Genomic DNA, 27,164 nt, shown 5'->3' with positions numbered 1-27,164 from the left:
CTGAGGGCCCACTGGACTAAGCACTGTCCAAAGATATAGTAAATGAGAATTCCTTCCCTGAAGATCTTACAAGCTAAAAGACAGGTAGATGAAACAGAAAAGCAGGCAGTGATGGAGACTGGGAAGCAAGGTAACAAAAACAATAGGTTGTCTTATCATAGAATAGATGGATGTATGATTTTTAGCTGTAGCAGTTAACACAACTTGCCACCTACCTTGCCATTATCATGAGTGGCAGTTTTCTGTATTCATTACCATACAGGTGAGTTTTAAAAAGGAATCTAAGGTAGTGGCTTTAGAGATGCTCATAGACACCCCAAACATTTGAACATGGGGTTCAGATTTGAAATTGATTTAGAAAAGATTTTTCCTCTTCTACAGAGCTGCACACACTGTATTTTCTCTGAAGAATCACAGACACACAAAAATTACACTGACAAATTTTGCAAAAGCTCCATAAAATGACTTCGAAATTTCCTCAACCCACTGCAAGAACTGAGGCAATGACTGCAAACTTTCAAATATAGATAGAAAAGGAAAACTGTCCCCCAGTCCCATTTCCTTTATCAGTTAAAATCAAAAGGTTGCAATTTTCTGTCAGCGAGGGGTGAAGGCCAGGATCCCCTTCTCTTCCTTTTTTATGTATTTATTTAGTAAAACAGTTGGTCATTTCTAAACACTAAGGCCTGATCTACAGGACCCAGCCAGGTTGCTGTCAGTCGCCTTGCAACAGCCTGCGTCGTGCGTGCGTCTGCCCCAACACGTGCCTGCTTCCCGCCCAGTGCAGTCCCTCTCAGCGCCAGCAGGGGCGCCCACACAGCGGCACAAAGCTACAGCGCAGCGGCGGCCGGAGAGAGGTTCCCAAGATGCATCACGCGCGCGCGAACCCAGTAACCCCGGCGTCACGCCCGGGACCCCCAGACGAAGTAACAGGCTGCAGCGCCCAGTGTCCCCGCAGCAAAGGCCGTTGCCCCCCCGCCCCACCCCCCCTGTTCTCAGCAGACACCCCGGCTCTTCGCACAACCCCGCCGCGCGCCCCCCGCGCGGGCACAGGCCGCCCTCGGCCTCCCGAGCTCGCTCAGCTCCGGCCCGCCCCGCGTCAGCCGCTGCCGGATCCCCCGGCCCCAGCAGGTAAGCGCCGCCGCAGCGCGCCTCTCGGCCCGGCCGCCTGCCCAGCCGCGGGGCCTCGGAGCCCGGCCGGGCGGGGGTGGCGGGGCCGCGGTGTGGGAGGGGCCGAAGGGAGGCGCTGAGGTGCTGGCACCGCGTCCCGGGCCTGCCAGGGGGAGAGGGAGCCCCGGAGAGCGACACTGCCCGCCACCCCGGGAGTGCCCCTCCGGACACTCACCCGGTACCCCTCCCAGTATACGTACCCCCCTCCAGTACCCCCCAATGCCCCTCCCAGTACACCCACTCCTCCAGCCCCCCCCCGGTACCCCTCCCAGGATACGTACCCCCCTCCAGTACCCCCCAATGCCCCTCCCAGTACACCCACTCCTCCAGCCCCCCCCCGGTACCCCTCCCAGTATACGTACCCCCCTCCAGTACCCCCCAATGCCCCTCCCAGTACACCCACTCCTCCAGCCCCCCCCCGGTACCCCTCCCAGGATACGTACCCCCCTCCAGTACCCCCCAATGCCCCTCCCAGTACACCCACTCCTCCAGCCCCCCCCCGGTACCCCTCCCAGTATACGTACCCCCCTCCAGTACCCCCCAATGCCCCTCCCAGTACACCCACTCCTCCAGCCCCCCCCCGGTACCCCTCCCAGGATACGTACCCCCCTCCAGTACCCCCCAATGCCCCTCCCAGTACACCCACTCCTCCAGCCCCCCCCCGGTACCCCTCCCAGGATACGTACCCCCCTCCAGTACCCCCCAATGCCCCTCCCAGTACACCCACTCCTCCAGCCCCCCCCCGGTACCCCTCCCAGGATACGTACCCCCTTCCAGTACCCCCCAATGCCCCTCCCAGTACACCCACTCCTCCAGCCCCCCCCGGTACCCCTCCCAGTATACGTACCCCCCTCCAGTACCCCCCAATGCCCCTCCCAGTACACCCACTCCTCCAGCCCCCCCCCCGGTACCCCTCCCAGGATACGTACCCCCCTCCAGTACCCCCCAATGCCCCTCCCAGTACACCCACTCCTCCAGCCCCCCCCCGGTACCCCTCCCAGGATACGTACCCCCCTCCAGTACCCCCCAATGCCCCTCCCAGTACACCCACTCCTCCAGCCCCCCCCCGGTACCCCTCCCAGGATACGTACCCCCCCTCCAGTACCCCCCAATGCCCCTCCCAGTACACCCACTCCTCCAGCCCCCCCCCGGTACCCCTCCCAGTATACGTACCCCCCTCCAGTACCCCCCAATGCCCCTCCCAGTACACCCACTCCTCCAGCCCCCCCCCCGGTACCCCTCCCAGGATACGTACCCCCCTCCAGTACCCCCCAATGCCCCTCCCAGTACACCCACTCCTCCAGCCCCCCCCCCGGTACCCCTCCCAGGATACGTATCCCCCTCCAGTACCCCCCAATGCCCCTCCCAGTACACCCACTCCTCCAGCCCCCCCCCGGTACCCCTCCCAGGATACGTACCCCCCTCCAGTACCCCCCAATGCCCCTCCCAGTACACCCACTCCTCCAGCCCCCCCCCGGTACCCCTCCCAGGATACGTACCCCCCTCCAGTACCCCCCAATGCCCCTCCAGTACACCCACTCCTCCAGCCCCCCCCCGGTACCCCTCCCAGGATACGTACCCCCCTCCAGTACCCCCCAATGCCCCTCCCAGTACACCCACTCCTCCAGCCCCCCCCCGGTACCCCTCCCAGGATACGTACCCCCCTCCAGTACCCCCCAATGCCCCTCCCAGTACACCCACTCCTCCAGCCCCCCCCCGGTACCCCTCCCAGGATACGTACCCCCCTCCAGTACCCCCCAATGCCCCTCCCAGTACACCCACTCCTCCAGCCCCCCCCCGGTACCCCTCCCAGGATACGTACCCCCCTCCAGTACCCCCCAATGCCCCTCCCAGTACACCCACTCCTCCAGCCCCCCCCCGGTACCCCTCCCAGGATACGTACCCCCCTCCAGTACCCCCCAATGCCCCTCCCAGTACACCCACTCCTCCAGCCCCCCCCCGGTACCCCTCCCAGGATACGTACCCCCCTCCAGTACCCCCCAATGCCCCTCCCAGTACACCCACTCCTCCAGCCCCCCCCCGGTACCCCTCCCAGGATACGTACCCCCCTCCAGTACCCCCCAATGCCCCTCCCAGTACACCCACTCCTCCAGCCCCCCCCCGGTACCCCTCCCAGGATACGTACCCCCCTCCAGTACCCCCCAATGCCCCTCCCAGTACACCCACTCCTCCAGCCCCCCCCGGTACCCCTCCCAGGATACGTACCCCCCTCCAGTACCCCCCAATGCCCCTCCCAGTACACCCACTCCTCCAGCCCCCCCCCGGTACCCCTCCCAGGATACGTACCCCCCTCCAGTACCCCCCAATGCCCCTCCCAGTACACCCACTCCTCCAGCCCCCCCCCCCGGTACCCCTCCCAGGATACGTACCCCCCTCCAGTACCCCCCAATGCCCCTCCCAGTACACCCACTCCTCCAGCCCCCCCCCGGTACCCCTCCCAGGATACGTACCCCCCTCCAGTACCCCCCAATGCCCCTCCCAGTACACCCACTCCTCCAGCCCCCCCCCCCCCGGACACTCACCCGGTACCCCTCCCAGTATACGTACCCCCCTCCAGTACCCCCCAATGCCCCTCCCAGTACACCCACTCCTCCAGCCCCCCCCCCGGACACTCACCCGGTACCCCTCCCAGTATACGTACCCCCCTCCAGTACCCCCCAATGCCCCTCCCAGTACACCCACTCCTCCAGCCCCCCCCCCCGGTACCCCTCCCAGGATACGTACCCCCCTCCAGTACCCCCCAATGCCCCTCCCAGTACACCCACTCCTCCAGCCCCCCCCCCGGTACCCCTCCCAGTATACGTACCCCCCTCCAGTACCCCCCAATGCCCCTCCCAGTACACCCACTCCTCCAGCCCCCCCCCGGACACTCACCCGGTACCCCTCCCAGTATACGTACCCCCCTCCAGTACCCCCCAATGCCCCTCCCAGTACACCCACTCCTCCAGCCCCCCCCCCCGCTACCCCTCCCAGTATACGTACCCCCCTCCAGTACCCCCCAATGCCCCTCCCAGTACACCCACTCCTCCAGCCCCCCCGTACCCCTCCCAGTATATGTACCCCCCTCCAGTACCCCCCAATGCCCCTCCCAGTACACCCACTCCTCCAGCCCCCCCCCGGACACTCACCCGGTACCCCTCCCAGTATACGTACCCCCCTCCAGTATCCCCCAATGCCCCTCCCAGTACACCCACTCCTCCAGCCCCCCCCCGGACACTCACCCGGTACCCCTCCCAGTATACGTACCCCCCTCCAGTACCCCCCAATGCCCCTCCCAGTACACCCACTCCTCCAGCCCCCCCCCCGGACACTCACCCGGTACCCCTCCCAGTATACGTACCCCCCTCCAGTACTCCCCAATGCCCCTCCCAGTACACCCACTCCTCCAGCCCCCCCCCGGACACTCACCCGGTACCCCTCCCAGTATACGTACCCCTCTCCAGTACCCCCCAATGCCCCTCCCAGTACACCCACTCCTCCAGCCCCCCCCCCCGGACACTCACCCGCTACCCCTCCCAGTATACGTACCCCCCTCCAGTACCCCCCAATGCCCCTCCCAGTACACCCACTCCTCCAGCCCCCCCCCCGGTACCCCTCCCAGGATACGTACCCCCCTCCAGTACCCCCCAATGCCCCTCCCAGTACACCCACTCCTCCAGCCCCCCCCCCGGTACCCCTCCCAGGATACGTATCCCCCTCCAGTACCCCCCAATGCCCCTCCCAGTACACCCACTCCTCCAGCCCCCCCCCGGTACCCCTCCCAGGATACGTACCCCCCTCCAGTACCCCCCAATGCCCCTCCCAGTACACCCACTCCTCCAGCCCCCCCCCGGTACCCCTCCCAGGATACGTACCCCCCTCCAGTACCCCCCAATGCCCCTCCCAGTACACCCACTCCTCCAGCCCCCCCCCCGGTACCCCTCCCAGGATACGTACCCCCCTCCAGTACCCCCCAATGCCCCTCCCAGTACACCCACTCCTCCAGCCCCCCCCCGGTACCCCTCCCAGGATACGTACCCCCCTCCAGTACCCCCCAATGCCCCTCCCAGTACACCCACTCCTCCAGCCCCCCCCCGGTACCCCTCCCAGGATACGTACCCCCCTCCAGTACCCCCCAATGCCCCTCCCAGTACACCCACTCCTCCAGCCCCCCCCCGGTACCCCTCCCAGGATACGTACCCCCCTCCAGTACCCCCCAATGCCCCTCCCAGTACACCCACTCCTCCAGCCCCCCCCCGGTACCCCTCCCAGGATACGTACCCCCCTCCAGTACCCCCCAATGCCCCTCCCAGTACACCCACTCCTCCAGCCCCCCCCCGGTACCCCTCCCAGGATACGTACCCCCCTCCAGTACCCCCCAATGCCCCTCCCAGTACACCCACTCCTCCAGCCCCCCCCCCGGTACCCCTCCCAGGATACGTACCCCCCTCCAGTACCCCCCAATGCCCCTCCCAGTACACCCACTCCTCCAGCCCCCCCCCGGTACCCCTCCCAGGATACGTACCCCCCTCCAGTACCCCCCAATGCCCCTCCCAGTACACCCACTCCTCCAGCCCCCCCCCGGTACCCCTCCCAGGATACGTACCCCCCTCCAGTACCCCCCAATGCCCCTCCCAGTACACCCACTCCTCCAGCCCCCCCCGGTACCCCTCCCAGGATACGTACCCCCCTCCAGTACCCCCCAATGCCCCTCCCAGTACACCCACTCCTCCAGCCCCCCCCCGGTACCCCTCCCAGGATACGTACCCCCCTCCAGTAACCCCCCAATGCCCCTCCCAGTACACCCACTCCTCCAGCCCCCCCCCCCGGTACCCCTCCCAGGATACGTACCCCCCTCCAGTACCCCCCAATGCCCCTCCCAGTACACCCACTCCTCCAGCCCCCCCCCGGTACCCCTCCCAGGATACGTACCCCCCTCCAGTACCCCCCAATGCCCCTCCCAGTACACCCACTCCTCCAGCCCCCCCCCCCCCGGACACTCACCCGGTACCCCTCCCAGTATACGTACCCCCCTCCAGTACCCCCCAATGCCCCTCCCAGTACACCCACTCCTCCAGCCCCCCCCCCGGACACTCACCCGGTACCCCTCCCAGTATACGTACCCCCCTCCAGTACCCCCCAATGCCCCTCCCAGTACACCCACTCCTCCAGCCCCCCCCCCCGGTACCCCTCCCAGGATACGTACCCCCCTCCAGTACCCCCCAATGCCCCTCCCAGTACACCCACTCCTCCAGCCCCCCCCCCGGTACCCCTCCCAGTATACGTACCCCCCTCCAGTACCCCCCAATGCCCCTCCCAGTACACCCACTCCTCCAGCCCCCCCCCGGACACTCACCCGGTACCCCTCCCAGTATACGTACCCCCCTCCAGTACCCCCCAATGCCCCTCCCAGTACACCCACTCCTCCAGCCCCCCCCCCGCTACCCCTCCCAGTATACGTACCCCCCTCCAGTACCCCCCAATGCCCCTCCCAGTACACCCACTCCTCCAGCCCCCCCCCCGGACACTCACCCGGTACCCCTCCCAGTATACGTACCCCCCTCCAGTACCCCCCAATGCCCCTCCCAGTACACCCACTCCTCCAGCCCCCCCGTACCCCTCCCAGTATATGTACCCCCCTCCAGTACCCCCCAATGCCCCTCCCAGTACACCCACTCCTCCAGCCCCCCCCCGGACACTCACCCGGTACCCCTCCCAGTATACGTACCCCCCTCCAGTATCCCCCAATGCCCCTCCCAGTACACCCACTCCTCCAGCCCCCCCCCGGACACTCACCCGGTACCCCTCCCAGTATACGTACCCCCCTCCAGTACCCCCCAATGCCCCTCCCAGTACACCCACTCCTCCAGCCCCCCCCCCGGACACTCACCCGGTACCCCTCCCAGTATACGTACCCCCCTCCAGTACTCCCCAATGCCCCTCCCAGTACACCCACTCCTCCAGCCCCCCCCCGGACACTCACCCGGTACCCCTCCCAGTATACGTACCCCTCTCCAGTACCCCCCAATGCCCCTCCCAGTACACCCACTCCTCCAGCCCCCCCCCCCCGGACACTCACCCGCTACCCCTCCCAGTATACGTACCCCCCTCCAGTACCCCCCAATGCCCCTCCCAGTACACCCACTCCTCCAGCCCCCCCCCCGGACACTCACCTGGTACCCCTCCCAGTATACGTACCCCCCTCCAGTACCCCCCAATGCCCCTCCCAGTACACCCACTCCTCCAGCCCCCCCCCCCGGACACTCACCCGGTACCCCTCCCAGTATACGTACCCCCCTCCAGTACCCCCCAATGCCCCTCCCAGTACACCCACTCCTCCAGCCCGCCCCCCGGACACTCACCCGGTACCCCTCCCAGGATACGTACCCCCCTCCAGTACCCCCCAATGCCCCTCCCAGTACACCCACTCCTCCAGCCCCCCCCCCCGGACACTCACCCGGTACCCCTCCCAGGATACGTACCCCCCTATGCCCCTCCCAGTACACCCACTCCTCCAGCCCCCCCCCGGTTCCTTTCCCAGTACATGTACACCCCCAAATGCCCCTCCGAGTACACACAGTCCTCCAGCACCCCTCAGGTACCCTCTCCCAGTACCCCCCAGATACTCCTCCAAGTACACACGCTTCTCCAGCACCTCCTGGTACCCCCTCCTGCACCCCCCAAATACTCCCTCCAGAAAACACACACTCCTCCAGCACCTCCAAATATATCCTCCCAGTATACATCCCCAGCACTTCCCGAAAATACCCGCTCCCAGCACACACACCCATCCCAACACCCCCAAATACCTCTTCCCAGTACACACATCCCTCCCAGCACCATGCCCTATACCCCCAAGATACCCCTTTAAAGTACACACACTCTTCACAGCACCCTTCCTAAATACCCCCTCCCAGCACATGCCCCCAAAATACCCTCTCTTGGGTAGATAAAAATGAATTAAAAACATCAGATTTTTTTATTTAAATTGGATTTATTTTGTTGTTTAAATTATAAGATTTTCTTTAAAAAATGAAACTTAAAAATATCTGAATTTAATACAAATTATGGTAAAGCCTAAACTTATTATAATCTCTTAAAACATTTAAAGAAAAAATAAATATGCTGAACCTATGAGCGTCCATCAAAACTTGGAGTTAAAGTCTGCTTTTCTTGATAAAGAAAGAATTGGGGAAAACCTCTAACTTCTGAGATCAAGCTTTATAAATATGGCAAAATAGTTCAAGTACTATATTAACGGCTTGTTTTGTTTAATAAAAATACATTTTGTGTGCTATTTCCTCTGTTTAATTAAATTTGTTACCATCCTAATGCAGCTTGACAAGTCATGAGCAAAAAGTTAATTATCTAGTAAATAAGCAATATATTATTCACTATTCTCTAACATACTAAAACTGTACAATCAATAAGAATCTGAAAACATTAAATGAAATAATTGCTTAAGTACATGTATATATAGTGTACTCTACTAGATAGCAAAAAAAGTACCAAATCTAATATAAAGGCTCTAATTAGTTGTAAATCAGTATATTTTTATGATTATATCAACCAATGAGACTGTACTTTTCTTTAGAAAAGAACTGAAGTATAAGTGGAAAAGTTGATTAAAATCAATAATTTAAATCAGTGCACCCTGACTCCCTCTCCCACCACCGGCCTGCAGGTACATCCCAAATACTCCCTCCCACACCATCTCTAAAATATTCCTTCCCAGCACACACACACATGCACCCAAAATACCTCTTCCCAGTGCACTTGTGCACAGAAAAAAATAAATCTCCCTGCTCATGTGCATGCACACTCTCACACAGCAAAGTACCTCATCCCAGCACTCAGCAAAACACCTCCCTCTCAGCATGCACTTGTATCCCATCAACATACACACACAGCAACATACCCTCCCCAGACACTGTAAAACTCATAATAAAATACCTTCTCCCTGCTGTGCATGGTCCTTCCCAGAGATTGTAACACACACACAGCAAAATATGCAACCACACCAGAAACATAAGCAGCAAAATCCATTGATGTAAGAGATACTTTTCTCTCCCCCAGCAAATGGGGGCTGTGGGAGGGTTGTGGGCAGATATGGCATTTAAAAAGTTTGAAATGATATGTATGTTTGGGGTAGCAGGAGTTTCATTTTTCTGATCAGTAATTAACAGTGAAGTAATACAAGGTTCTTTGGGATGGAGGATACATTTTGGTTTTGAGCATGTGACATTCTTTATAATCAGGTACACTAGATGAAAGGCAATGTGGTGCAGTGGGTAGGGGACAGGACTGGGGACTCAGGTTCTAATCCTGGTTCTGCCACTGACTTGCTGTGTGACCTTGGGCAAGTCAATGAATCTCTGTTTCCCGTTTGACCCTTCTCTGTTGTCTATTCAGAGTGAAAGCTCTTGAGCATAGGGACTGCCTCTTACTAAGTGCTTAATCAGCTAACACAATAGGCTCCCCATCATAGTAAGAGACACAGTCATCTCAAAACTTGTACCAACCATAGGCCCTGATTCGGCACACACCGTTGGTATGTCTACACTGTAGTGTAAGCCCAGGGTTTAAACTCAGGCTCAAACCTAACCCCCTTCTATCTACACACTGCCACAGGGGCTGCCAACTCCGGCTGGCAGGGCTTGGGCTGTTGCATTGCTGTGTAGACTTATTTCTAGGCCCACCTTCCAGCCCAAACCTGGAAGTCTGTTCTGCAGTGAAACAGCCCTGCAGCCTGAGTCAGCTGGCATAAGCCAGCTGTAGGTTTTTCTTTACTGTATAGACCTACCCTGAGCCTGAGTCAAGACAGGACCCAGGGTTCAACTCTATTGCTTTACTGCAGTGGTTCCCAAACTTGTTCTGCCACTTGTGCAGGGAAAGCCCCTGGTGGGCTGGGCCGGTTTGTTTACCTGCCGCGACCACAGGTTCGGCCAGTTGCGGCTCCCAGTGGCTGTGGTTCATTGCTCCAGGCCAATGGGAACTGCTGGAAGCAGCGCGGGCCAAGGGATGTACTGGCCGCCGCTTCCAGCAGCTCCCATTGGCCTGGAGCAGTGAGCCGTGGCCACTGGGAGCCACGATCAGCTGAACCTATGGATGCGGCAGGTAAACACACCGGCCTGGCCCATCAGGGGTTTTCCCTGCACAAGTGGCGGAACTAGTTTGGGAACCACTGCTTTACTGTGTAGATGTAGCCCCACAGGGCTCATGCTCTGCCAGTCCACCAAATGTATCCCATAAGCTGGTTTTTCTTGTCCTCTGTACAGTCAAGTTTTCCCTCACTGGGCTAGAGGGGCTACTTTTTGGGAGGGTGCTATAGGATATGGGTGGTTGCACTCAGGCCCACATGGTGCACTTTAGATGCTGGAGCCCAGATTTGGACCCAAGCTACAACGCATAACCTGGGGCTACACATGCGTAGGCTCCCTATACAATACATGTGGAGAGAAAGGGGCCTGAGAGTGGGATCCACAAAAGCCAGTATGCTAAGCAGGGAGCAGCCTAAACCAGGCAATAGGAGACATCAAGGACAAGAGTGTGTTGTAAGCCCTGCCCTCTTGCAGACTTCAGCACCTATCTCTGCTTACTATCCACAGCCTGGAACCTCTGTCATGGAGTAATGTGGTTTAGGATATGTTTACACTACAATGTAAGTACAGGATTAGCAGACCATGAGTTTGTTAACCTAGGGCTTGAGCCTCTACATTCATTTGTCACCTCAGGTTAGGAATTGTTGAACCTTAGGTTCCAACCTGGGGTTTCCGGCATCTACACTACATTATGTGGGCCCAACTCCAACCAACCATATCTCAGACTTCCTAGCGCCCTCCCGAAATGTGGCCGCTCTAGCCCTTTGTTCATGGTGCGGTGTGGGAAAACTTGACTGTCCACCAAACTTGACTGTTCAGAGGACAAAGAAAGTTGGCCCATAGGATACTTTTGGCAGACTTCCAGAGCATGCATCTACTAGGACTGTGTCTATACTGCAAAGCAAAAGGGTTTGAATCCAGAGTCCCAGCTTGACTCAGGCTCAGACCCTTCACCCTGGTGGGGTCCTGGGAGCCTGGGTCTGAGCCCTCTGTTAGTGCAATTTGTGTAGACAGAAGGGGGTTAGGCTTGAGCCTGGGCTAACACTGCAGCGTAGACATACTCTATGAAATACTGCTCCATTCCATATGTCTGTAGCAAACTCTTACCTTACCTTCCTCTCCCCAGTCTGCCTGCTTCACAAACATCACCTTGGACAGAAAAAAGCATTTAAACAGCTATGGTTGGATAGCCATTGTAAAATGCACTCTCCCCACACCCCTTGGTTTCTTGGCTGAGTGCATTCTCTATGTAAGCTCTTTAAATGCCTTTGGAGGAGTAGGGAGAAACATCAAGATATTGTCCTAACTCACTACTCTGAAACCAGTAAAGACTGTGGACACTTTTAAACACTATCAATAGCAAATCTTTATTTTCAACTTCTGTCAAAATAATATAGCTTGACAAGTTAAACCACTAATATAGATGCAGCTGTGCTCTAATATTACTGCATATTTGTCTGAACTTAGATGATAGAGCTTTCTAGTTTAGTTACTGAAATGACAATAGGACTTAGCCCATATCACAGCAAAACTGCCAAGTATTCTCCTTTGATTACTTATATGGGATTAAGTTGGGGTAGCTCATATTTTGAGGAAAATAAACTATTATTTTGAGTCAGTGATGTAAGAAATAGGTTGTATTTAGGACAGTTATATATAACTATATTTTATAAAGGACAGTTTCAACCCTGGGATAAATGTGTGCTCCTCTCTATGGGCTGACTACAGGTATGGTAAAGGTCAGGTTTTAACTGCATCTTCAAAGATTCTGCATGGAAGTCTCATTCTTTTAAGTTCCAAGCCTCCTATAAGCCTCAGAGACATGAGCTTCTAAGGACTTTGCAGAGATATGATGCATAAACCTCAGCTTCTCTTGGGTGTCTTGGTGGACCTGAGGCAGTGTAGTATAAGTGAAAGAAAATATTCTCATCAGGCAGGGTGCCAGCAGCACCAGGAGGGAGGTACTGTCTGATTTTCCATCCAACTTTCTTCATTTGTGCATGTAACTTCAAATGCTGAGACTTGTATTTAAAAACCAAACCTCTGGCCTATGGCAAACTATCTGGTCTTACAATGGTAAATCAGCTAGCTCACAGAACTCTTTGGGATTCTTTAAAGTAAGTTTAGACCCTACATTTTAAAATATTGGAAAAAACCTCCATTTAATATGACCCTTCAGAAGCTTGAAATGGTTTCCCTGCCAAACCTTCTTTCTCTATTGCATGAACACTTTTACTGTAGGGTCGCTGATGACTGTGCACCTTGCGTCTTACTAAATCAAAAAATACATGACTTTGCAAACAAATTAAAGGATAGTTTAAAGAATTAGGGCTGCCAACCTTGACTTAGGTCTTTCTAACTAATGACTAGAAGTTTGTTTTTTTTCTTTTTTCCCCCACTTTCTCAGAATGGCTTCCCTTTGTCTAAGGAAATTAATACATCAAGCCACAAGGAATGAAACTAGTTGCATAAATAAATACTTTGACATTCCTTTGATGCAAACTATGCAAAAGACGACATTCTCTCAAGCATTGATGGTGATGGCTGGTGCTAAAAGGAGACTTATGTTTGTACCTACAAAATCATTTTGTACAACTGGAGAAGCTGAAAAGAAATCAGAAGGAAAGAAAAAAACCCCAAATGCCCAAAAAACATTTGGAAGCATTGGGAGGAAAATTCCTCAGCGGATCCTTCATGTAATTAGCGAAAATGGGGACAGCTTAGGAAATATGCACAGAGGAGATGTGATTCGACTCATGAATGATCGTGATCTGAAGCTTGTTCCACTGCGTGAAAATGAAGAGCCTCCAGTGTACAGACTAATGACTGGGAAGCAGATTCATGAAGAGCAGCTCAAACGTAGAGAGAAGCAAAAAGCAAGTTCAAAAGCTGGTAGGTGTCTTGTTAATATTAAACACTTTGAAAACTGCTGTATCAGAAGGAGTGACAGTAGATCAAATCCTGTTTGTTACATCAATGTAAATCAAGAGTACTGTCATCATGGTCAGTGTTATTTTGGATTTGCATGCTGAAAAAGCAAAAATTGGTTTAGTCTTGTTAATGCAGAAAACCATTCTATTATGCTCTCAATTTATATTTTGGCTTCTGGTACTAAGTACTTATATAAATGAATGACCTAGATTCTGGTACCATGGCATTCATATTGAATTTTTGTTTTTAAATAATTAATTTTTATTAATGCAAACTTCATAAATGACATACGGCTTTTGCAACTGAATATGCCATATCTATAAGAAGCATACTTTTGCCACTGACAGTCACAAAACATTGCTCAACATAAAGGAGAGAAAATCTGGAAGCCTTGGCAACAATGTATTTACAGTGTTCCAAATGGACCTTTCCACTTTTTTATATATAAAATAACCAAAATTATTCAATTTCTCCTCATAAATCATTCTGTACCTGTAATTTAAATTATTGGGTTAATAACTTGGCAAGATGGAGCACTTAGAGAAGGTGTTTGTATATAGTGATGTCTGACTGTCTTATGTTATCCTCATGCAAACAAAGAAACTGTTCATACTTCTTGAAGTTTTCTGCTAGTTATTACTGATTTGAGGCAAGTGAGCTACAGCAGTAGCCCCACTGTAAGAGTTTTGGTTAGCTCTTGTTAAAACACCTACAAAAAAGAAGTTTGTAACAATGGATATTTAAGAGCATGCGCAGAGGGTGGGAGGAGAATGAGTTGTGTTTATGCTATTACAAGGACTTCTTATCTGTAACAGAATTCAAGGCTGTGAGATCTTTTGAAACAGAACCGGAGATGGAGTGGAGGGGGATGACTTAATTTTTAAAAGTTTTCCCGCTTAACTATACAATGGGAAAACACTTTGCTTTTTTAAATATAAAAAGGTTAATTAGGAATTCATACATTTCATGGCAGGTACACCTTGGAACAGCCTTATTTAAGTACTTGAGTTGTACTCAGCCTTATCTGAGACAGACCTTGACCAAACCTGGTTAGTCTGAAAAACAGGGACTAAGTGACTAGAAATGGTAACTTTAAGATTGTAATCCTTTCCCCCAAAACCCTCTAATTTAATATTGGTTAATGGTTATGAGCCTTATGGAAAAGAGAGCTCTTTAAGAGGGATGTTGAAGGACGAAAGGCCTGCCATAATGGTAGAGGGAAGATGTTCCAAGCACAAGGAGCAGCATAGGAGGAGACAGCCTGGTAATGAGCAAGATAGGAGGACATAAGGTATTGTGGAGTGGTGCAAAAAGAATGATAAACTGGTAAGACAGGGAACCCTTAATGAAGTAGGCAAGATGGGTTCTTTAGAATGAAGACACTTGTCTGACATCTGATCTGTACTTTTCTCCCCTCTGTCCCTACCCCCACCTCCAAAAAACAAAATAATAAAACTCCCAGTAGCCTCAGTACGTTAGAACACTACAAAAATTAATTTGAAGCCTATATATTATTGGTTATATTTTAACAGGGCCTGTTCAGCTGAAGGAGTTAACTTTTTCTGCAGCTATTGCAAAACATGACTTAGAGACCAAAATTAGACAGATTCAGCAGTGGATTGATAAGAAGCATCATGTCAGAATTTCTGTACAGCAACGAAATGTTGCAGATGGACCAGAAAAGATGGTAAGCTATAGTAAGGTTTTTTTAAAATGTCTGATCAGCCAAGTGTATTAAATAAGGTGACCAGTGCTAAGTATTTCCAGGAATAATACTGCTTTCTTCCTTTGATAGTATACCTCTTATTAGTAAAAAAGTAATGGTTGTGACATTAGTACAGAGGGCAAAACCTGCTTCCTTTTAAGTGAAGCTATTTCCATTTATCAGGCACCACTCTTCAAGACTAATGGTCTCTTCACAGAGATAGTTTGAACAATGCAATTACACAAGTAAATCTCACACTGTTGTCTAGAAATGTTAATGCTGCATTATTCTACTGCATAGTTGGTGTAGAGTAAGACAATCTGGAAGTTGAAGCTAAAGAAATTCAGAGTGTAAATTAAGTTTAGCTGTTTAAGAATGAGAGTAGTTAACTGTTGGAACAATTTAGCAAGGATTATGGTGGATTCTTCCTCACTGGCAGTTTGTTAAAGGAAGAGTGGATTTTTTTAAAGAGATGGTATAGTTCAAAAGGAATTACTATGGGGAAGTTTTATGTCCTTTGTTCTACAGAAGGTTAGGCTAGATGATCAAAATAATCCCTTCTGGCCTTGGAATCTGACTCCCTTCCACAAATATGCATGAAAGCTAGCTTATTGTACTTGACCACCTTGCTGACAAATGCAAAGCATCCAGCTTCTGCCTCCTCACTCCTAGTGGAGTACCTTCTTTATCAATGCCGTTTACCGGAGAGTCAATGGGTGGCTTCTAGGGTATGCTTTTTTTTCAGTACACTTTATTTTGCAGTGACTTACCTCTGATCATGGTGAATCTATTTGCTAATTTAGGAGAACAGTCCTTAATGGCTCCCTGAGATGCAATTCTTGTGTGTAAATATTAATGATTTATTTTAAAAGGGGAACAAAATTTTATTGATACAAATTTAATAAAGGGCTTTTTGCATGTAAGAGTGAGAAGAATAGGGCTCCCCCTACTCATGCAGGTACAAAACAGTATCTTGCATGACAATTCAGTCATTACAAATTAGTTTAAGACTGACTTTCAGACTAAAGAAAGTCACTGTCCCTACCCCTGACGGGTTCTCTACTACTGATATTTTATAACTTATTTTATAAATGTTTCCTTCACTCAGTCACTAGTTGAGTCTACAGCTGCAACTGTATGGCTAACCTTTTCTATTAAAGGAGTTCATGGTCACAGTATGCTTATAATTTCACTTAAGAATCAAGTGGAAAGATAATATGGCTATAAAGGAGAAGGTGCTTACTGGAACTTTACCACTGAAAACAGACAGCTTTCTAAAATGGAGAGATTGGGTAGTGGCTCCAGCACTTTAAAAGCCTCACGTTCTGTGGTAATGAGTAGAGTAAAAGAGAACTAGGACAAGACATAAGTGATTAGCTCTGCTTTGGACCATGAGTGCAGCACAGAGATAATGGGGTATCAGATTAACTGTAAGAAACCTCCACAGAGGTAGAGCAGACTTAACATTTTAATCTCTTCACTTATTCTGAAGAATTACTAGGAGCTGCCTGCTTAAGTCCAATTGTTAATATAATCAAATTTTTATTTTCCTTGTTTTCAGCTGGCTCTCTTTGATCAGATTGTTGCGACTATGCCTGAGAAAGCTACTTACCTATCCCAGCCAAGAGTAGTTAAAGAAGGAAAGAGTACATGTGTCTTGAGACACATGTCAGACAAAGAAGCTAGTGAGTACAGGAAAATGGAAAAAGAAAAACAGACAGACATTCTGAAGGAGGAGCATGGAAATGAAACTAAGTCAAGTGAACTGCAGTGATTTTAACCACCTGGAGTGACTACAAAACAAAATATTCAGTTTTCTACATAAGACATTATGAACTGACCCATGTGATAATAAAGCAAATTGTCAATTCTCACTGAAGTTGTCCCCAGAAGTCTCTAGTGCAGTGTCAGTGTTTCAACAGTTGGTAACTCATTTTCTGCAGGTTTATTCAGAGCCTTATTTTCTGTTGCCGCTTTAACCTTTCGTCGCTGTGCTTCAGGAGGAATATATCCACTCAAACGAGAGGCCAGACTTCGTTTAGGACGAGTTTGTTTTGCCTTATAAGAGATTCACAGTACAGAATTAGCAGCCTTCCTACTTTATAGATTAAAAAATCCTGATAATTGGAACACTCAAAATTAATCTTTGCCCTCCTTTACAGTATTTAAATTCAGAAGTCTTCACAGTGCCTACATAAAATATAGTAGCTAGACTAGATTCCAATTTTAAAGACATTTTACGTAATTGTATGTGTGTAATTTACATTTTGCTCCTTGAAGTGAAAGGAAATGGCTCAGAGGTGTTTCCAGAAGTACTTGACTTACTTTTAAGTTCAGCTTTCCCTTGTCAGGATCATGTACAACAGCATGCCTTGCAAGACTTTGCTGCAATTGAGAAGAAAGTTATATTGACATGACCCAAGAGAGGATATTCTGGATTTTAAGGCAATCTACAATACCTACTTTCATTGCAAACACTTTTCCACAGCCAGCATAATCACAAAAAAATGGTTTTTTCTCCTCATGAAATGAAAGAATATGGCTCTGAAGATTAAACACAGTTGTGTAAGTTCTCCCACAACCTTCTCTTGGGCATCGACATACTTCTCTTTCTTCAGCATGTGTTTTCTGATGTTGTCTGAGGTAATCTTTGCGTTTGAATGTTTTAGAACATAAACCACAGATTACTGGCTCTAGGTGAAAAACAAGAACAGGGCAATTTACTCAAAAAAAATCCAAATGAAGGTTCTGACTTAAATAACTCAAATCCGTCCTTAGAATGAGAGTCTGCAATTCATATTCACTAACTGAAGGATTAAGTTAGTATTTGGGTTTTTATGCAATACCCTAGAGCACTGAACTTAAGTCACTGTAAAGAACTGTAAAAGCAAGTTTTACTGAGCTTACCTGCATGACTGTCCTTCAGATGTTTTAGATGTTCTGTCCATGTTTTCCCAACAAATGAACAGTTGTCTTTTTTGCATGCATATCCTATTAAACACATGGCTTAGGTTTAGAAAATACACTAAAAAGTGTTAATTTGCCAGAGAACAGTCAACTAAATGTTAGATACACATATATACCTGCTCAATACATGTCCAAGATAAGTGAAACAACGTCATTCTTAACTTCCAATGCTTGAATGGTTAAGGAAATGCGTCATCTGAGTGTGAGAGGTTTTTGAGCACTCTCCCCCCCCGCCCCCCATCTTCTTCCAGACTTCCTCTTACATGTCTTTCCCACAAAAAGAAAAGTTTCCACTTAACTGACTTTTTCAAAAAGGAAGAATTTTGAACAATTGGATAGAGTGACACTTTTCAATCTTAAAACTTTAAGTGGATGAATGATTTTTAACTAAGGCTAATGAATCCCTTTCCCACTTGGACATCACTGTAGACTCACACAGCCTAACAGGCAAAGGCAGCTGCTGAGATAGTGTACCAGGAGATTAACATCTCCCCTCCCCACCCCGTCAAAAAAAAGTGCTTTCATCACTGTCAGAGCAGGAAGAGAGCTGGACACAATGCAAGTCTCATGATTTTGGAGATTTTCCCTAACTTACTAAAAAGTCTGCAACTTCTTACTTTCATTTAGAAAAATGAAATTTGCTACCATGATACAGTTAACAGCAAGAGTCTGAAGTTGCCCCTCCTTTACTCAATTCCGTTTTCAAGGCAGGAAAATGGAATGCAACACAGGAGTTGTACACTTACCAGAAGATGTACAATTTAAGTTTCGATAACCATGCTAATGTAGCCACACTGTTTTCATGCTAAGTGCATAAGCTATATAGAGATCTGTTTTGTTAACATATACCTAAAATCCACAGCATGTGCAACATGGCTCAGTGTGTAAGGCTGCTAGAGTATGTTCGTGTTAACCCTTGCAGCCCTCAAATTAAGAGAATTAGCTAGGATACACAGATACAGCATCAATTACCTATATAGCATACTTCCAAGTTCATAGCAGCCAAGAGCCACTGGCTATTTGTCCTATGTGAAATGAGTAGTTCAGTCCAATTCTGAATTAAGATACCTCATTATGAAGTGGTATTGCGATTAGCTCCTTTGTTGGCAGTCAGCAGAGAGTGCAAGACCCAGACTATCCTCAGTTCTTAGATGGCTTCTCACTAAGAACTGAGATGGGGCAGAACAGCACATTTAGGCACTCACACTGTAAATCTGACTGGAACCAAATATTGGGCCTACAATACTTAAGCTATTGGAATTGTACCTAGATTTTGGGATTGTCATCCTCTTTCATTCTAGCAGTGTAAGCCACATACCAACCTTTGATTTGCCAAGACACGAGTTTGCATTAGGCATGATTAAATGAGGTTTAAGTCATTTGACGGAGGAGTTAAAACTGAGCACAACTGTATCTTAAATTAGGTACTTATATGGCCCCCATCACTGTATTATCTGAGTGCCTCAGGAGCAAATATATTCATTCTTAGCCTCCCTGTGAGGTAGGCAGGTACTATTATCACGATTTTACAGATGAGGAATAGAGTCACAGGCTAGGGCCCAGATTTTAAGAGATATTTAGGCACTTCTCTACTCAGCATTGCAAGGCACAAATGCCAGCCAATTAAGTCTCATTTTCAAAAGAGACAAGGCATATCTGCACTGCCCTGCAATTTGGGCTAAGGTGGTGTGAATAGCTGTGTGCACCAAAGCGCTGTAACTCCCCTGTATGGATGATGTGGGCATGAACTTAAAGTTCCTAAATTTGCATATGAGATTAAGTCTTGCTCTGAGTTCCATTAACTTTCAGCATGTACCTAAATCACTTTTGAAAATGAGGCAAACTGTTGTGTCATTTATACCTTGCAATGCTGAGCAGAGCAGAATCTTAGAGGTATGCAGGTGCCTAGTGCAATTTTCAGAAGTTGGGAGTTAGGCACATGGGCACTTTTCAAAAATCCCACATCTGCATTTTTAGGCCCCTTAATAACTGTAAGAATTGAGTCCTATGTGACTTGCCCAGGGTTACACAGGAAGCATGTGGCAGAACAGAGAACAGTATCCAGGTCTCCCAAGTCCTAAAATAGTGCCTTAACCACCAGACCATCACATCAAAATAATCTCAGAAGGAAGGAAAGCGTGCTCTGGGAAGGACCTACCTGAGCAGTATGACTAAAAACACTTGGAGCTATTCTGCCAAGCCTGTGAATGTTCTCACTTACATTAAAGGTGAAGTTACACACGGAATCCTGCAACACCCTATAATTACACCTCAGCCAGCTATCCAATTAGTCTGTGCTGTTTTGTGTCAATTTAGGCTATTTGGTTCATGAAGTGAGGGCCATGTCTAGATCTGGTTGTAGATCTCCAAGGCCCCAGGCTACACTGAAAAACAAGCTATTTTTGTGGTACTTCAGTGTGACTGAAGCAAGAGGGAGAACTAGATTACCTTCATGTATCTTCTCATGCCGTTTTAGTCTACTTGGAGTAGGAAAATGTTTTCCACATCCTTCATGACTACATCTAGGTGTTAAACACATTAAAAACAATCAAACAAGGCAAAACAAAGACACTAATGAGCCAAAAGCAATTAGAAGGGTGCAATCAAATGTATTTTTTCAAAAAAAGATTCTCTATATTTTTATAATAAAATAGAACACTACACAGTGCAGCTCTGATAAGCCTGATCCACTCAACAGCTGCAGCTTTATGTCTTAATTATGAAATATTTTCTACGTATATACAAGTTTCATCCCAGACTTTAAAAGCTTAGTTAAACCTCATGTCATCCCTGTGAGGTAGTTTCTCCTTCTGTAAAATGGGGATAGGTTAAATGATACATCCAAGGCAATGCAACAAGTCAATACCAGAGCTGGGGGTAGAGTGGGGAAAAACCAACAGGAATATGTCTCCTATTCTTATAATCTAGCCAGTGGACTATGCTGCCTCCTTCAGTTATGCTACATATAGTTAGAAGTAACAATGGAACTCATAAGGAAATTCCACCTATAAGAAATAGACCTAATTTTGCTTCCATCAATTAATACGGGTTTTGCTTTGCTAATGGAGACGTACAACTCCACAAAGGTAGTGCTTTTCAGTCGAACCAATTGTGTCCTTACACCTAACTCACTTTTGCTCACCACTCACCTGTGTTAATTAAGCAGCTACTCCCTGCTGGGGAAGCAGGCAGGGGAGCCAACGTGGTAAAGGAAAGTGCTATTCTACCTATGGATTACACTTTATATGTAAAATTTAAAGTATACAATTGGATGATGCTGTAACAAATCCAAAGCATTAAATGTGCAAAATATTTCCAGTTACAGAGCACAGGACTGTTGCTCAGAATAGCCTGACAAAGTGAAGGGATAGTTCAACACATGCGTGTGTATGTATGTCTGTAGAGCAGAAAGAAGTAAGCTGTTAAACCTGAAGTTAACCTAACAGCATCCCTTAAAAATAAAAAGGAAAGCATGTTTACATATAAAAAGTCCATAATCAATGCAGATTATTTGTATCCTGTATCATCCACCCACATTGAAGATCTCTTATCTTATTTCATTTAAATATTGTACATGGGAATATCTACAGTTTATTAAAATTATTCACCTACTTGAAAAAAGGTTCACTGGAGTGTTGACAATGATGAACTTTTAGCTGTTGATGTTTTCTAAAAGACTTGCTACAACCTTCAAAGTCACACTGTTTGGAAAATTAAGTTGGTTATGATTAGAGAGAGGCCAATATGATCCACAGGTTTTTGCTAATATTACAAATTCAGTACCAAATATGCAACTGTTTTATAACAACACTTGAACATGCACTCAGGATTGGAAATATTTGGTTAACTATGTTAAGTGGAGGCTGTTTAATGCTAAGCATATATTAGCAAGAGTTACTTACTACATACTGCTTTTGCTGATTTTTGTGCTTGCGTTCAACATGCTTCTTCAAGTTTGATTTTGTTGTAAATTTTTGATTACAACCATCAGCTGTGCACCTGCAAATAAATTATATTTTCTTAATACTGTATTCAGATAATCAGGAGAGTGAAGGGAAAGAACTAGAGCAACAAGTTTAATTCTTTATATACACGGAGTATTATCCTGCCATTTTATCTTTAAAATATAGATAAGTGACTCATTTAAGGCTACAGTGGAAATCCCAGTCAGAGCACAGAAATTAAAATTTAGCGGTTCCTGGCTCCCAGACCATCACATACCCACACCAATTCTTGGCAGTTTGTACTTAGCGCTAGAAAAGTTGGAGTGTTTAATAGTATTATGGTATTAAAAATTCCTGAAATCTTTTAATAAACGAACAGTCTTATCACTGTACAGTTTCTTTCATCCTGAAAGCTCCAAGAGATTTCAAACCATATAGAAGTCACTTCACCCACTGAAATGGAGCAATATGTGGTAGTTTAAACAGCCAACAGTAACACTACACATTTACACAAGCAACAGTGTTCTCTGTTTTATGTCTCATTTGAAAGAGGGGCCTTTCAGCAGCAGTGCTCCCTAGCTATGTTGGGACATTGGCTCACTTCTTAATTGACAGACAAAATACTAGCGGCTGAATCACCAACATCCTACCGAACCTGTTTCTCTTCGTATTCCAAGTTCTGTCCATGCCCAGTCCTGTTTAGCACAAAAGACCTGGCTGACCAAGTTAATATGGTTTTGCATTTTCAATTTGGTTCATTTGCAAAAAAAGGTAAAAGAATTACTTGATAAGTTTATTTACACAGTTGCTTCAGTGACCTCATTAAGAGTAAGGAATACATAGCTACATCCCCCCGTTCGCATTAGTAATAGAACTAGTTGGGAATTTTTTGACAAAATGATTTTGTTCAGAAAACGTCATTTTCGCTAAACCAAAACTTCCATGGGAATTTACCCGATTTGATTAAAAACTTTCCTTGGGAAGTGGGAGACCAAGGGTCAAGTCCCTGCTCTGAATCAGACAACAGTGTCTCATTCTGTTTTTTTGTGGTGGGGGGAGGGAACCAACTTTAAAACGTCTGTTTCATCTGCTTATGGAACAGGAAAGTTTATGAAAACTCAAAAATTCTCCTGGGACAGGAAAACAATTTTCCACCCAACTCTAGTTAGTCAGGCACATAAAATTTTGTACATGGCAATATGCATTTTTAATATATTACAAAACTAAAGGAGTGATTTCTGAAGATTTTAGTGGTATAGGAAAGTTTAAATGACAGTGTCATTTAAACATTGTTTCAGTTCTGGTCACATCTCATGAAAAGACTTCCACTAGAAGAGTCTGAAAAGGTTAATGCTAGTTATCTGAGAAAGGAGGACAAAAAAAAAAAAAAAGACACCCATAAGACAGTAAATGGAACATCAAAGGTAGTAAATCAGGCAGTCCTATTTACTTTCTCTCAACCTAAAAGCAAGGGGGCATCCAATGAAACAAAGGAAAATTTAAAACTGATCAAAGCAAAGAGAGGCCAAGAGCTTAGTAGGATTCCAGTAAAGGATTTGGTATTTGTCCTGAGAACATGCAAAGCTACCTTAGATTAGATAAACTAGAACCCTCAGGCATCATTGCACAAGCCAATCACTAACAACTTGGTGCTAGAAGGAAAGGGTATTCCATAAACATCTACTATGGATTCCCCCCACCCCACCATCCTCTGAAGCATCTGGTATGGGCCATTGCCAGATACAGGATACTAGGCTACATGGCCCACTAGTCTGAAGCAGCATGCCAGCTTATGTTGGTTTCCATGACACTGAAATCATATTAGTGTTATACTTTGTTTGGCTTTCCTGAATGTAAGTTTTCTATTTAAGTTTGTTTCTATAGGACAGTAGCTAATCATCTTTTCAGTGCCTGAAGGAAATGAGTGCAATACTTACTCAAATGGTTTTTCTCCACTGTGCGTAAGAAAGTGGCGGGTAAGATGGAAGTCTCTGGTGAAACCTTTACCACAACCATTATAATTGCAAACAAATGGTCTCTGACAGAAAGAAAGAGAGACAGACACACGCTGCTTAAAAATCATAAAAGTAAGTTATTTTAGGAGACTGATTTTCAGGAAAAGCTGCCCTTATATTAATGAAGCCAAGTGATTTTTTTTTTTTTTTAATATAAACATCACCGCATTTAAGAACCATGAGGAAAAAAAAAAATCAAAGCATACAGGGCACAGGTATAGTCAGTGTTAAATCATTAACGGTTACAGAAAATGTTTTAAAAAAATTCATTAATGTGCATAAATTTTTTCTTTAGAAAATTAAAGCATTTTATATCCTCAGGTTGCACACACAAACTGTTATGAGAACCCATTTAAAATATTTTCCTAGATAAAAAGAAGAGTCTCAAACTTTAATCTGGATTTTTTTTTTTAATTTAAGAAAATGCCAAAAATCTGTACCCACAAGCCTTTGAGTTTATTTCTAGAGTTCAGACAAGTTTCTTATAAGATGATTAATGTTTCAAAATTAGCACAGGGTGATCTTACAATAGTCTAACTGAAAGACAGAGAAAAATACTAATGCAGTTTTTGTTTACATTGTGTATTTGACAGCATTTTGAGTATAGTCAGTTTTACTAAAGTTAGTTTTCCTCTTTGTGTGTTTTTCCCCCCCACACAGCCACATGGGAAAGCACACACACTTAAAAAATAAATAAGAACAGGGAAGTTTGATGGTTAAGCCACAAAATTTGGTAGAAGGACAGACACCTGAAGGACCTGGATCTACTTTTAACTAGATTTCAAATAGATAGTGTCCTTTTAAATTGTTGGAGGCTATTAACACGGTACAATGCTTTCTATTTCTATAGATTCTTTCACCCAAGGAGCTTGAAGAATTATCAGAGGTTTTTAAAGCGCTGTGGAAATATGTTGCCAATCCTGCAATGGACTATGCAATCCCAGGGAGCCCCAAATGATTTCACTAGGGGAAAGGACAGGGGAGGGAGTCTGTTCAAAGTCAGTTGAAGGATCAGGGTCCAAGTGAAGCATACCACCACCTCACAGATGAGAAGACTAAAGCACAGAGAAGTTAAAGTGCAATGTGAGTGGGGGCTTTTTTAAAATTACAATTTTTTTAAAATCGATTTTCTGAGAGAACATCCTTTGTTATACCTGGATTTTTTTAAAAATCCTTTTAGTTTAAAAGGCAATTTAGTGTTTTGTGTGTTCTTCTGTTATGTTTAGAAAGGCATCACCAAACATGCTCAGTCACCCCCCCCCCCCCAATAATTCACACTCGTCTGTGACTTGGTTACTTCCAGTTTAAGTTCTGCTGCTACTATGAATGATAAACATCCTCTTGCAGAGCCTAGGGAAGGGTGTGCACCCTCAATAAAAGTGAAACCACCTTTGAGGTGTTGCCAAACCTTCAAAATAAAACGATGAGAAAAAACAAGGAATTGTTTTTATTATCTCTTTCAGTCACAGTAATCACAGCAGTTGCTTGTGACAACAGCAGACACCAGATTTTTCACGTGAAAATTGTGATTTCCAAATTGATACTGCCCAACAAAGTTATAAATGGTACCCAGGAGTCCCAGTGCCCATTTACAGAGCTGTGCTCAGTAAGTGCTGCATGCCTTGTGTATCACTTTCTCTGAGCAGTTTCCTGCTGAAATAAGTCACCGCCTTGAAGAGATGGCTCTGCTCCTGGCCCTAAAGTTTCTTGATATCCCCCAACTCTTGCCTTATGCCATTGCAGAATGCCCAGTTAGACCCTGCTGCCCCTCCCCAGGGCTATGTTACAGTGTGAGGCCTCAGGGGCATGGCCCCAGTGGGCAGCAAACCAGAGCTGGTTCATCTGGCAGGTCAGCCTGGATCCTCACCCTGCCCTGGCAGCGCAGCGGCTCCCACAGCTCTGGGATCTTGGAGTGAGAGACACTGAGTAACACAGCCCCCCCCCCCCACCCGAGCAGGGCTCCAGAGGGGGCCAGCTCGCCCCAGCCCCGCCCCCTCCCGCGCCAGCCCTGGCTCCGCCCACTTCCCGACCCCACCCCAGACGTGCCCCCCCCCCCGCGCGTGCCGGCCCCGCCCTCGCTCTCTCACCTCCCCCGTGTGCCGGCAGAGGTGCGCGTTCAGCCTCCAGGCCTTGCTGAACGTGGCCTCGCAGTCGGGGAAGGAGCAGATGAAGCGCTTGGCACAGTCCGCGGGGGGTCTCGCCTCCCCCACAAGGCCCCGCACAGGCAACCGCCGGCTCTGTACGCACTCGGCAGCCGCTCCCGCCGCAGCCTCCGCCTCGTCCCCGGCCATGCTGACACCACGTGATGCGCTCTTTTTCTTGGCGCCGCCCGGCGTCGTCTTCGTGTCCCCTCTCGGCGCCTATCTTCCGGCGGGCGCCCGCTTGACCTCTGTGCGCTGCCGTCGGATTGGCCCGTGCTACGCTGTGTGCGCGTGCGTACGAGGCGTGTCGGCCCGCGGGCGTCACGTGCTCCTGGGCGAGCGTCAGGACGCAGCCAGGAGGCGGTGATCCTTGGGATAAAAGAGTGTGCGCAGGCGCTGTAGCCTGTTGTGCGTCTCATCCTTGTGAGAGAGAGCGAGAGAGAGAGAGTGGTCGAGGCTAAAGGAAGGAGGCGGAGACTTGCTTTAGGGGCGCGGGCTGGGACCCTGGAGCTGTGGGTTCGAGTCCAGTCTCTACCCCTGAGCTGTTGTGTGCCCACCTGTCCATAGCCATTGGAGGAGGAAGGAAGTGGCCCTGGGCAGCCTGTGTAGAGGATCAACTGTGGCTCCTTCTGCGAACGCACTCTCTGCACCTGATGTGTAGCTCACGAAGAGGCCGGCCTGCGTGCCATCTAATCCTCGGGCAGTGGGCACCTCTCAAACTCCCTGCCTGGGATGCAAAATACATTACCTGTGGGGGGAGGTGTATGTATTTGTATCAACAGCCTCAAACACCAGTTACTGCCACAAGTTAGGATAGCTGTATTGAGTAAGCAATGCCATTGGACACAAAGGTCTTTCACATAAGAAGGTTTGATGTACCATAGCTGAATGTTTAAGGTTATTTTTACACACTTTAGTGTCTCCACTATTAGCATGTACCGGACTTTAGATGCTATAAAACAGAAACAAGTGTTGCAATTAAAATGTTTTATGTCTGGGCTGTAGTTAGCAAAAGTCCACCAGCAAAGATTTCTTTCTTGGCTGGGTGTTTGTTACGCAGCCCTAGGAGAGCTCGTGCTACATTGAATAACCCTGGTTGTCACCTTAATTTCTTACTCATGCATATAAACAAATTCTGTTTGTCTTAGAATCATAGAAGATTAGGGTTGGAAGAGACTTCAGGAGGTCAT

General features: G+C 48.1%; 2 protein-coding genes across 3 annotated transcripts; one reads left to right on the top strand and one right to left on the bottom strand.

Annotated features, from left to right (window-relative positions):
* Positions 1-861: 861 nt before the first annotated feature.
* On the top strand, positions 862-20,484 carry MTIF3 (mitochondrial translational initiation factor 3). Its single transcript, XM_073340554.2, has 4 exons — positions 862-1,131; positions 12,679-13,163; positions 14,735-14,889; positions 16,469-20,484. The coding sequence occupies exons 2-4, from the start codon at positions 12,680-12,682 to the stop codon at positions 16,679-16,681; spliced, it is 852 nt and encodes a 283-aa protein (XP_073196655.2). The 5' UTR covers positions 862-1,131; position 12,679; the 3' UTR covers positions 16,682-20,484.
* GTF3A (general transcription factor IIIA) lies at positions 12,154-26,297 on the bottom strand. Of its 2 annotated transcripts, XR_012158453.2 has the most exons (10): positions 25,921-26,297; positions 23,756-23,856; positions 21,777-21,873; positions 21,487-21,575; positions 20,323-20,396; positions 17,815-17,898; positions 17,371-17,600; positions 17,233-17,292; positions 16,749-16,965; positions 12,154-13,299 (listed from the first exon to the last, which is right to left on the bottom strand). XR_012158453.2 is itself a non-coding variant. In XM_073340565.2 (9 exons), exons 1-9 carry the CDS (start codon positions 26,122-26,124, stop codon positions 16,804-16,806), a joined length of 1,101 nt encoding a protein of 366 aa, XP_073196666.1. In that variant the 5' UTR covers positions 26,125-26,297; the 3' UTR covers positions 12,154-16,803. The 2 variants fall into 2 exon arrangements, 1 of the variants encoding a protein (XP_073196666.1); XM_073340565.2 differs by having other exon boundaries at positions 12,154-16,965.
* Positions 26,298-27,164: the final 867 nt, after the last annotated feature.

Source organism: Lepidochelys kempii, chromosome 1, assembly GCF_965140285.1.
Source record: "Lepidochelys kempii isolate rLepKem1 chromosome 1, rLepKem1.hap1, whole genome shotgun sequence".
Taxonomy (NCBI): domain Eukaryota; kingdom Metazoa; phylum Chordata; order Testudines; family Cheloniidae; genus Lepidochelys; species Lepidochelys kempii.
Note: the sequence above shows the minus strand (reverse complement) of the source record. Positions and strands in the feature narration are given on the sequence as shown.